Below are 12,254 nucleotides of genomic sequence, written 5' to 3'. Positions count from 1 at the left end.
ATTTCTTGTAGAGAAGTAATAAGGATTTTGCAGTTCCATTCTGCTACTTTGGCTTCCGACGATTAAAAAAAAATCATCACAATTGGGAGAGGACGGGTGGGCGGGGCTTATATTTTGCCTTTTTTCTTAATATACGTAGTCGTCTTTTCAGAACAAGAAACTTAAAACATGTTTCAAATTTTTAATTCTTCTAGACAATCTTGCAATTAAGCCCCGCCCCTCGATCTGACAACGAATGAAAAATTCATCACAAGTGAGAACTGAGAGTGGGGAAGGTATGGGTGGGGTCTAATCTTTGGCTTTATTTTTCTTAATATACGTAGTATTCTTTGACCAACACGATACACAAAACCATGTTTTTAATTTCCCGTAAAGAAATAAGGATTTTGCAGTTAAGCTGTGCGCCCTTGGCTCACGACGATTAAAAAAATTCCTCACAATTGAGATAGGGTGGGTGGGCGGAGCTACATTTTGCCCTTTTTTTCTTAACATGTGTAGACTTTTTTCGACAACAAGAAACTTAAATGTCTAAAATGGTAAATTTTTGAAATAATCAACTTAAATCCTCCACTTTTCTTCTACAACCCCTTTAGATATGGCAAAAGTTGAACATCAAAGTTGCTATCAACGGTAACTTGGCAACGGAGTCCATAAATGACATTTTTCAGCTCTATAAGCAACGTCAGTGGGAACAGCAAATGCAACGGTAAAATCAATGTCAACAGCAAGTTTATAAATCCCACTTTACCTTTTGTGGTTACGTTGCCGTTGACGTTGGGTTTTCAACCAATCAAATTACGGTAGTGTGCAGTGCCGTCAACTTGAAGGAAAATTCCCTGAATTAGGGGGGGACATTTTCTGGTTGACAGAACTAATTTCACGAAAATCAAATTTTGATAGAGGTAATGAAATCCACTAATATTAAGCAATAAATTACCTGTTCACCGAAACCCTCATATTTTAAAGAGCTGCCATAATTTTCTACACTGTAGCTTTGTGTCAGTACTTGTGGATTGTTAAAGATAGTTGTCGACATTTAAATCCACAAAATTTATTGCTACATATTCGTTTCAAAAACAGATTAGGTATTATAACTACCAGAGCTTATATTTTGCCTTTTTTTTTTCTTAATATGTGTAGTGTAGTAAATTTTTGTAGGAAAGTATCGATTTTGCAATTAAGCTCCGCCCTTCGGTCTGACAACGAATGAAAAATTCATCACAATTGATCTTAGAATAGATATGGGTGGGGCTTAATTTTTGGCTTGTTTTTTTCTTAATATACATAGTATTCTTTGAACAACACGATACTCAAAAACATGTTTCTTATTTCGTGTACAGAAATAAGGAGTTGGCTATTTTTTTCTTAATATACGAAGTCTTCTTTTCCTAACAAGAAACTGATAACATGTTTACTATTTTGTTGTTGAAAGAAAACTCTACATATTAAAAAAAAACAAAACAAAAATTAAGCCCCACCCACCAGCCCCATCTCAATTGTGATGAATTTTTCATTCGAAATCAGACCGAAGGCCGGAGCTTAATTGCAAAATCCTTATTTCTCTAGAAGAAATTATCATATGAAATATGTTTTTACATCAATATTTCTCTGAAAAATTCTTCTCTTTTTGAAAAGATTTCATATGGCAATTTCTTGTCGAGAAATGAGGATGTTGCAAACTAAACTTCGTGGGTCGGTGGGGCTTAATTTTTATTGTTTGTATGAATATTTTATTCATCATGAGCTGAAGGGCGAAGTTTAGTCTGCACCATCCTCACTTCTCTACAAGAAACTGCCATATGAATGTTTTTAAAAATGTAGAATTTTTCAGAGAAATATTGATGTAAAAACATATTTCATATGATAATTTCTTGTAGAGAAATGAGGATTTTGCAGTTAAACTCCGCCCTTCGGTCTGATTAGGAATGAAAAATTCATCACAATTGAGATGGGACGGGTGGGTGGAGCTTAATTTTTTTTTTTTTAATGTTCAGAGTTTTCTTTCAACAACAAAATAGTTAAACATGTTGTCAGTTTCTTGTTAGGAAAAAAACTTCATATATTAAGAAAAAATGGACAAAATATAAGCCCCGCCCACACACCCCTTCTCGATTGTGATGAATATTTTATTCATCATGAGCTGAAGGACGAAGTTTAGTTTGAAACATCCTCATTTGTCTACAAGAAATTGCCATATGAAATCTTTTCAAAAAGAGAAGAATTTTTCAGAGAAATATTGATGTAAAAACATATTTCATATAATAATTTCTTCTAGAGAAATAAGGATTTTGCAATTAAGCTCCGCCCTTCGGTCTGATGAATGAAAAATTTATCACAATTGAGATGGGGTGGGTGGGTGGGGCTTAATTTTTGTTGTTTTTTTTATATATATACAGGGTGTTATTGAAAGGTACGTACAACAAAATGGACAGTTCTTCGCGAAGTCTAAGAAGTCGGAAAAACTTATTTTGTGTTATTAAAATTATAAGGGGAAAGTTAACCCTTATCCAACCTTTTTAGACGCTACTGAAGGATAAATAGGTAAAATTAATTTATTTTAGTAAATCCTAGCAACTGTAACAATAAAACTTTTGTCAAGACTGAATGTTGCTATAGAAACGAAAGATGATCTTTTTATCAGAGGCGTACAACGAATTTGGACATAAATTTTAATAATTTTTATCTCTAAAAGGAGAACACTTTTACCTGAACTTTTTTTAATTTTTAGCACCCATATTTCGAGACCAATTGCCGGTTTTATTTTGTACGTACCTTTCAATAACAGGCTGTATATAGACTTTTCTTTCAACAACAGGATAGTTAAACATGTCAGTTTCTTGTTGGGAAAAGAAGACTTCGGATATTAAGAAAAAAATGGACAAAATATAAACCCCGCCTACCCACCCCTTCTCAATTGTGATGAATGCTTTATTCATCGTGGGCTGAAGGGCGAAATTTAATTTGAAATATCCTGATTTCTCTACAAGAAATTGCCATGTGAATTGTTTTTAAAAATGTAGAATTTTTCAGAGAAATATTGATGTAAAAACATATTTCATATGATAATTTCTTGTAGAGAAATGAGGATTTTGCAGTTAAATTCCGCCCTTCGGTCTGATTAGGAATGAAAAATTCATCACAATTGAGATGGGGCGGGTGGGTGGGGCTTAATTTTTTTTTAATGTATAGTTTTCTTTCAACAACAAAATAGTTAAACATGTTGTCAGTTTCTTGTTAGGAAAAAAAACTTCATATATTAAGAAAAAATGGACAAAATATATTAATTCCCGCCCCCTTGGCTCACGACGAATAAACAAACATCAGAATTGAGATAGGGGGGTGGGTGGGCGGGGCTTATATTTTGCCTTTTTTTTCTTAATATACATAGCCATTTTTTCACAACAAGAAACTTAAAACATAGTTAAAACGGTAAATTTTTGCAAGGAAATATGGATTTTGCAATTTTGCACGTCTACACATATATATAAACCCCGCCCACCCTCCCAATTGTGATGATATTTTTTTATTCTTAGAAACTTAAAATGCGTTTAAAATGGTAAACTTTTGTAACACGTGTATGTAGTTATGATTCAGTCACATGATAAAATACACACTACGCCACTGGCTTTGGTAACAGCGAAAAACAAAAAATTAAATTCTGTACTTCTCAATAGTTGATTAGAAAGAAAGTGAAGATTTAAATGTATGTACAAAAAACAGCTCACCTTTTGCATTTATTTATAACATTATTTGAGTTGGTAGCATTCCAAAGCACCGCTTACTACAGGACGCGATCACGTCAACTGTCAAACCTGTCTGTCAAGTGTCACAAGCAACGTTTGGAAATCGGAAGCGTTTTTCAAAATACCAAAAAATAAAAAATGTCGAAAGCTCACCCGCCAGAGTTAAAAAAGTAAGTTTTGTGCATCAATAATCCACATTTTACCTTTTTTGTCTTAGATTTATGGATAAAAAGCTATGCTTAAAATTGAACGGGGGCCGGCAGGTCGTCGGAATTCTGCGAGGTTTCGACCCCTTCATGAATCTCGTAGTGGACGAAAGCGTTGAGGAATGTCGGGATGGTAAAAAAAATAACATCGGCATGGTGGTAAGTTTCTTACATCCAATAAAAACAAAAATTTTGAGGTTATGTTTGTTTGCAGGTGATTCGCGGCAACAGCATCGTCATGTTGGAGGCGCTGGATAGAATTTAAGACTTACCGTAATATTTTTGTAATTTTAAGAATTTAAGTAATAAAAAAATCGATTTCCTTTGTGTGTTTTATTTTATCGGGGTCGGAATAACCGAATTAGGCCGATAAAAAGGAAAGCATTATCGCAGTCGCTTTTGTCCCCATTCACGAAGAAATCCAATTCCCATTGTTTTGCCTGAATCGGTTTGTCCGTAACAGTGTGTATGAAAAGCTTATAAAATGTCGCATGCGCGCCGTCACTGTTCCACTGGAAAATATCGGTTTCGCTAGTTTGGTGGATAAAAGCGTTTCAGCGACAGCTTCCCAGTGAAAATTCCCGTAGAGTGACGAGTTTTCCAGTGCTGAAACACGGACACTAGCAGGTATACAATTTAATGTTTTCCGAGTAGGGTCAAGGGGTTCTTGAGGTTGCGGAAAACACGGAACCGATTTCTGCACCCACTCAAATACGATTTCCGCGAATTTCCTGACATTCGTCCGGCTTATACAGCTGCTAAGGAACGAACTTGAAACTGTCTTGCATTAATAATTTGATTCGCTTTTATTAGAGCCGTATTTCATCGCTTCAAATGAGGAAAGTCATTTAACGTGAAAATTTTCTATTACGAAATATCTCCACTCGAGAGAGCTTTGCAGTCGAAGGCTGAATGTCGGATGTGGAATGAAATCGGCAATCACGCTTTAAAGATGACACTAAGAGACTTTCCGACTTCATATTGACCCGTCTTTTCCTGTCAAAACAGAATTTTTAATAATGCAACTCGAGAGAGAAATCAATTTATATTTTACACGAGATCCTCAAGGGTTTTTGCTTCTTATTTTAGAGAGAACGTCGCTTTTCCGATAACGTGAAAAATTTAATTTTGGTATTGGGTGTCACGGGAGATGTAATTTGTGTTTTTCAGATGCTCTCGCTCTCACTAATTTATTTTGTTTCAAAATAAAACCCTCGTACTATGTCTTTCTTTCTAAATGTTTTATTATTGATATTTTATTTCCCTTTTTCATCCATTTATTGATTTTCATTAAATTAAATAAAATTAAGAGCATACAAGCAAAGGTCAAACGTTTTTTAGCGTGGGCTAAATTTTAAGAGTGATTTAGGATGCTTTTACATTTTTTAAATTTATCTTTTTAGGTCGAAGTTTCCCAACATTTTATATTCATGTTCAAAGAAAGAATAAAATTTGTACGTCAATCATTTTATCTAAAATTTTAACTTTCAAATATTTTAAAAATCTATGCAATAATCTTAAAATAACTAAACTAAAAAAATTAATCCGTAGGGGCAATGCTGAAATCCATAAATAACTAGGTACAGATTTCGTCAAATTTTGTACTTCTGTTTAGCCCAATTTTTGTACTTAGGTATATTATTATTTTTCATTCTTTAAAATACGTAGGCACTTTGAACAGCAACATTTACAAAGACCCATTAATGTCTTACAAAGTCCAATCAAAAAGTTCGATCATTTGTTTTCTTCAAGTTGTAAAAGTTTACAACTTGAGAAATAAAGAAAGAAGTAGCAGTTTACTTGTTAGAGCATTTAGTTTTCATATTATTGGTTTTGACGTTATTGAATTTATTAAATTAATCGTAGTATATTTCAAAATAAAAAAAAGTTACTCCGAAATAAGTATTTTTTTTTTGTAAATGTCTATGATTCGTGTGTTATTGTATACAATTTTATTATTCACTATATTTCAGTTTTCAGATTTATTTATGCATTTTTTATTCCATTTGTGAGCGTCTATCATTAACAATTACTGTGTATGTCCATGAGTTGTTTATCCTTCGTATAATTAAATCAATATTTTTGACTCATCACAATATAATTTAAGTACCCACTGGAAGCACTATCAAAAAATATGTAAATATTTAGAGTTAACTGTGGTATTAAAATTTTAAAAAGAGTGTTAAGCTAGAGATTAGACATTAAAATAATAAGGTACACATTGTTTGCGCATGTGTGAATGCCCAAGTGAGGGTTCACCTTAACCTCGAAACACATTGGTGCGAATTATGTGATATTCATTTCCTTGCGGTAATAACGTGGAGAATTTTTTTATACTTGGTTCGGCATATCTTTCCCATTCAATAAAATGGTTTACAGGATTTAAATACATTCAATAATATTACCAATGTTTTATATGCATGATTTAATTTTAATAGTTTTGCAATAAATCCATTTAATATCATCAAAGTTGTACTAAATCATGCCCCAGATATTTAAGCTTGCACATAGATTAACAAAATACCGCATTACATTAAAGATTTAAACCGGTTTATAGTTGTTAAGTTAATCATGCGATCAAAGTCAACAAATCAAATCCTCAAGACTCAATCGCAATGCACCAGTAAATTTAATGGCGCATTAATATTTTATTCGCAATCTATAAACCTACGTCAGTTTATAGAAACCACATTAAAAATTAACGTGTTTTCATGGATAACCAGCTTCTATAGATTTGATTTGTTGGATTTGATCACATGACAACTATTAATATTGTCATTATTTGAAAATCTCAACCTAGAAGCAGTGTTTGATAATGTTATCTGAATAACCAATAACAATATAAAAAATTGTATGATTTTTCTTAATAATATTTGTCAGTCAAATAATCAGGTAGATTTTTTTAAAGTATTTTGATTTTTCAGAAACTATTAGACTACTAACAGTTAATTGATTTGCTGATTTTATTAATTGACTTAGTTATTAACAGTGTGGCACCCAAAAAGATAATTATCAGTTAAAATTCAAAAACTTTTTGACTTATTATTTTTTATTTTAAAGGACGTTTGTTTGATTTTGTGCTTACACAATTAATTTTAATTTCTCAGTTTTCGTAATATTATTACATGGAAAAGCAAAGATGTATGGTAATTATTTCTTTCCTTTTTTTATATTGAAAGTTAAGAAATCCATTTAAATAAAATACATATGTCGTAAGAACTAAGAACGAAGAACGAATAAATGACGCGCCTTTAGGGAAATTAATTTTCTTGTTCAAACGTTTCTGTTAAACATCACTTTTCGAATTATTGATTTTATTTCAGTATATCACGAACTGCTATCCTTATTTACATATATATTGCTGTGTTTCAAAACTTATATCATTTATTCATCACTTATTTGTAATATATTATCATTCATTTTGTCACAAAAAAATCATTATAATAGGCGAAACAAAGAAATTTTAGTAAATGTTTTATTCATGTTTTAGTAATATGAATTGTTTTGCATATATTACGATAAATAACATAAAGAAAGAAATATATATGATTGTGCTAAAACAAACAACGAATAAATAAAAATATAAAAAACATGCTTGCATATTAAACAAATGACTCCTGATCAAAATTGTGTTAAAAAACTCATTTTTTAAAGTTTGTATGGTGTAAAACAAAGGTCACAAAAAATATCACGCAAACACATTTTAAGGACAACACTGTGAATTTTTCATGAACAAAATCAATGGTGTGACGTCGTCGACTTTTTTCCGACTGTGACAATTTTTGTATTTTCAACCAAAATTGTTCGTATTTGTTTTTCAGTCCTACATCAATTAAAAAAATTAATTTATTCCAGCTTCTGAAACAGTCATTAAAATAATGAGGTCGTCGTATTTTCTGAATAAAAACACAAAACGAGTAAATATTATTCTTACGTCATGATTTTCAAATATTGCTCGGTTACTGTATTGATGAACTGTACCATTAGCTTGTATCCGGTGTTTGTTAAGTTGGAGTTAATGCTTTCCACTGCAATCTGATCGCATATAATTTCTCCCATTCCCGTCCTTTACATTACAGTACAATAACGACCAAACTCAGTCGATAATTTGTCTATGAATTAATTTATACATTTCTCTCATTATTATTATTGTGGGGAACAAGCAAACAAAGGGCACAATAACAATGAAACCTCTCTGCTCTTTTATTGTCTGAACACAAAATTAATTGGAACTTCGGAGAATTATCCCGGCGCATACACCATTTTTTCATGGCATGCTGTCTGGGTGAGATATTGAATATTGAACACCGTTTTCATTTATTAAAGCCATGTGTAATCCCACACTGCCGAACAAACATTATGGAAATCCCAACACACATTTTACATTAAAGCGGCCATAACGTGGACAATATTGAAAAACTCAATCAATCAATAATCCCATTTATTAAAACAGTTTCCGCTAAATTGCTTCCGCAGCAAAAATTTGAACAAAGAAAGAAAGAACAAAACTGAGTAAATTGTAGTTGCGGAAAACTTTAGAAGAGTTTAAAATACTTAAAAAAAAACCTTACGGACTTGTAACAATTAACTTCGTGTCTTATTGATTACTGTAAGTATTATTTTATTTAGAAATAAGTATCCTTTGCTTACAATACGGAATTCTAAATAATGGATCAAGATCAATCGTCCACGAGAATTTAAAAAAGTAAGGGTCCTAGAAATTTAACTTTGAATTTTGCGATTTATTCTCGGTTTACTAAACAGGCTTTTAATAGATTGCAACTTCTTTTACCAATGTTATTTACAGACAGTTTTTTGGAAGAATATCGTGTGACACGCGATCGAAAGCTCTGAATGGGTCGAGAAGCATTACAATTCCTGTTTCGTTTAGCTCAGAGAAAGATGTTATAAAATTGTGTAATTTGAATACAACATCATGAAGTGACCTTTGGCGATAATTTATTTATTCAAAATAGTTATTTAAATGTAAAGTACGAAGCAGATTATTTTAAGGTAGATAGCAATATGATTAATGGAGCAATAATTATGTCCCTGATGACAGTGACCAAACTTTTTTAATTACCTTCTACCAGTAGGCAATATTTCGTTAAAATTAGTTTTGTTAAAGTTGGGCAATAAGGAGACATGTTTTGTCAGGAAGCTTAGCTGACTTTTAATAATAGAACTTGTAGTTGTACTACAGGAATACTTATTAAATATTTATTGAACTTCTGTCACGCCTTGCGTTAAAAGTTTCAATAGATTTTGATTGTAATGAAATTTTACCTTCTGAGCTTTAGCAAGGAAAAGGAAGGATTATAATAGAAATATTTTAATGAAGAAAATAAGTATATTGAGTATTTATGAACAGAATACAGCTTATTATTAAGCAATCTCAATTAACCCTTGTTTTTTTGTTTTACCAATTTTGTGTCATACAATATTTTTAAGTCTAACTGGTGATAAATTTTCCCGAACTGTATATGCAAATATTTTGACGTAAGTAATTATATTCGCTCAGAGTAGTCCCCCCGGACAAAAGTCCTCGAGTTAAAGCTCTCGGGTTTTCATCAGACGGATACTTGCTTTGCAGCTTTAAAATTGCTAATTAATATGTTCCCATATTTGTAAAACAACATCAAAACCCCTGGGCGTCTGGAAAATGGCGGATTAACTCTTCAGTACGTTATGTATGGGTGTTTCGGGAATCCCAAAAAAATAATAAAAACATTCTTTATGTTGTAGATTACGAAAAAAGCGTAATTTTATAAAAGTAAAATTGGCAACACTGCACACACCTAATGCGTGAATACGTTTGACTTACTTTTTCATTTCTTAGTAACGATGGTGAATGAAATTCACCCTTTTATTTTTTTTAGGACAATAACTGTAACCAGTAATAATTAATCGTTGCGCATTATTATTAATAAAACAAGCTGTTATTTTTTATTAATAAATAAACCAAAAAAAACATTTAATAAGACATAAATATGAAATATATTTTGCCTTTTTTCTTAATACATATATCCAGTCGTTTTTTCAGAACAATAAACTTAAAACATGTTTAAAATGGTAAATTCTTGTAGACAAATATGGATCTTGCAGTTAAGCCCCGCCCCTCGATCTGACAACTAATGAAAAATTCATCACAATTGAGATCGGGGCGGGTCTGGGTGGGGCCTAATCTTTGCCTTTAATTTTTTCTTAATATACATAGTACTTTTGGAACAACACCATACTCAAAAACATATTTTTAATTTCTCGGATAGAAATAAGATTTTGCAGTTAAGCTCTTGGTTCATGACGAATACAAAAAAAATCATCACAATTGCGATGGGGCAGGTGGGCGGGGCTACATTTTGCCTTTTTTTCCCTTAATATGTGGAGCCATATTTCCACAACGAAAAACTTAAAACATATTTCACATGGTAATTTCTCGTAGAAAAATAAGGATTTTACGAATAAGCTCCACCCCTCGGCTTACGACGAACAAAAAAATCATCAGAATCGCGATAGGGTGGGTGGGTGGGGCTTATATTTTATCTTTTTTTTTTTCTTACTATACATAGCCATCTTTTCACAACAAGAAACTTTGACAGTTGGGTCTTAAATTCAGGTTTCCACCAGTTTTAACAATACGTTTTCACCGATTTAAGTTTTTAATCTGAGGTTTTGAGAGGACTGCTCTATCTTAGATCTCAAAAATTTTCTTTCCAAGATCTCAAAAAAAAACACTGTCCTTGGTGTTCAATTCTTAGTCTCTCGAACCAACAAGATTTGGTATTGGTTGCATCTTTAGTTCAGGTTTATACCGATTTCAATAATTAATTCCAGTTTCTCTGTCCTTTCAAAACTCCAGAAACTGCTAACCCTACTATTTTTTCTTGGTCTCTCTGGACAAGCAAGATTTGGTATTGGTTGGATCTTCAATTCAGGTTTATACCGATTCAAGTGTTCAATCTAAGCTTTTGGAAGGACTACTGTATCTTGGATATGAAAGATTATCTTTCAAAACTCCAGAAACAGTTATCCGTAGTGTTCTTTTCTGGGTTTTTTCGGGACCAGCAAAATTTGGGCTCTCAATGCAGGTTTCTCTAGATCCAAGTATTAAATCCCAGCTTTTGGGATGACTGTTGTGTCTTGAATCTAAAGGGTTACTTTTCCTAGACTCCAAAATCTATTGTTCTTACTCTTTTTTCTTGGTATTGGTTGAGTCTTTAGTTCAGGGTTCTATCGGTTAATATTATTCCCAAGATTTTCTTGGATCTCAAAGGCTATATTTCCAAGACTTCAAAAACGACTACCCCTAGTGTTCATTTTTCGATCTCTCCCGATCACCAGGATTTGGTATTGATTGGGTCTTGAATTCAGATTTCTACCAGTCTAAGTGTTTAACCTCAGGTTTTAGAAAAATTGCTACATCTTGGATCTAAAATCATCCATTTTTTTTCCTGCTTTCGAAGGAATTTTCTCAGTCACCATTTTTTAATTGAATTTTTCCAGTGTTTCGACGGATGCTATACTTAAGACATAAACAAAAATAAAACCAATACAAGAAAAATTCATTAAAGCATAACCAACTAAACACTAGAGAAGATGTTCAAAATTCCTGCCTTGTGCATATAAGTAAGCTCGTAATGTTTCCAAATTTTCATCATTTTTTGTAAAAGTAAGCTAAGTTTAGCTTTTTTCTAGTTTTATGAGCAAACAATAGCCCCACGCACCCACCCACCCCTTCATCATTCCAGTGACTACTCTTAATATTGTTCTATCTTAGCAAGTTTTAGCCCCACCCACCCGGCGTTTATTTTCTTAAAGGATATTTTATTTACCAAAATCAGTCTTATCTTATCAAGTACCAAGCCCGCCCACCCGCCCTCTATTTTCTTAGAAGGTATATCATTTGCCACAGTCAGTCTTATCTTAGCGAATACTAGCACCACCCACCCACCCTTTATTTTTTTATATGTCATTTACCAAAACCAGTTTTACGTTAACAAGTACTAGCACTGTCCCCCGCCCTCTATTTTCTTAGAAGGTATGTAATTTGCCACAATCAGTCTTATCTTAGCAAGTATAAGCATGGCCGACTAGTATAAAGATTATGGCCTGTCCAAAGGTACCATACGTGCTGCCATCTATTAATAATTCAAAAGCGACAAAAGAATTATTAACACTTTTTGAAAGGCACAAAGGCATTCATACCGAAACAAACGACCATTACACGCTTTGAAGTCCCATAATGTCAAGTCAAATTAAAATTTGGCTAAATTATTAAGTGTAATTATTAATAGATGGCAGCACG

General features: G+C 32.5%; 2 protein-coding genes across 3 annotated transcripts in view; both read left to right on the top strand.

Moving 5' to 3' along the window:
• The first annotated feature begins 3,785 nt into the window (after window positions 1-3,785).
• On the top strand, window positions 3,786-4,272 carry Snrpg (Small nuclear ribonucleoprotein G). Its single transcript, XM_064051597.1, has 3 exons — window positions 3,786-3,913; window positions 3,961-4,108; window positions 4,164-4,272. Exons 1-3 carry the CDS (start codon window positions 3,882-3,884, stop codon window positions 4,212-4,214), a joined length of 231 nt encoding a protein of 76 aa, XP_063907667.1. The 5' UTR covers window positions 3,786-3,881; the 3' UTR covers window positions 4,215-4,272.
• Window positions 4,273-4,470: 198 nt separating this feature from the next.
• Window positions 4,471-12,254, top strand: part of LOC135125859 (probable sodium/potassium/calcium exchanger CG1090) — a 33,137-nt gene continuing 25,353 nt past the window's right edge. The window contains exon 1 of one of the 2 annotated variants that reach the window (XM_064051584.1): window positions 4,471-4,576. The gene's annotated coding sequence lies outside the window, so the exon portion shown is untranslated. The remainder of the gene's footprint in view (window positions 4,577-12,254) is intronic. The other variant, XM_064051586.1, reaches the window with a different exon arrangement.

The sequence above is a fragment of the Zophobas morio genome, unplaced genomic scaffold, assembly GCF_036711695.1.
Source record: "Zophobas morio isolate AGI-343-1 ecotype UQ-CSIRO unplaced genomic scaffold, CSIRO_AGI_Zmor_V1 ptg000009l, whole genome shotgun sequence".
Lineage (NCBI taxonomy): Eukaryota > Metazoa > Arthropoda > Insecta > Coleoptera > Tenebrionidae > Zophobas > Zophobas morio.
Note: the sequence above shows the minus strand (reverse complement) of the source record. Positions and strands in the feature narration are given on the sequence as shown.

Bases quoted from the DNA above. Each gene is read 5' to 3' on its own strand.
- Snrpg (XM_064051597.1), top strand. From the start codon at position 3,882: ATGTCGAAAGCTCACCCGCCAGAGTTAAAAAA. The intron at 3,914-3,960 runs GTAAGTTTTGTG...TTTTTGTCTTAG, and splicing joins CACCCGCCAGAGTTAAAAAA to ATTTATGGATAAAAAGCTAT. The intron at 4,109-4,163 runs GTAAGTTTCTTA...GTTTGTTTGCAG, and splicing joins AAAATAACATCGGCATGGTG to GTGATTCGCGGCAACAGCAT.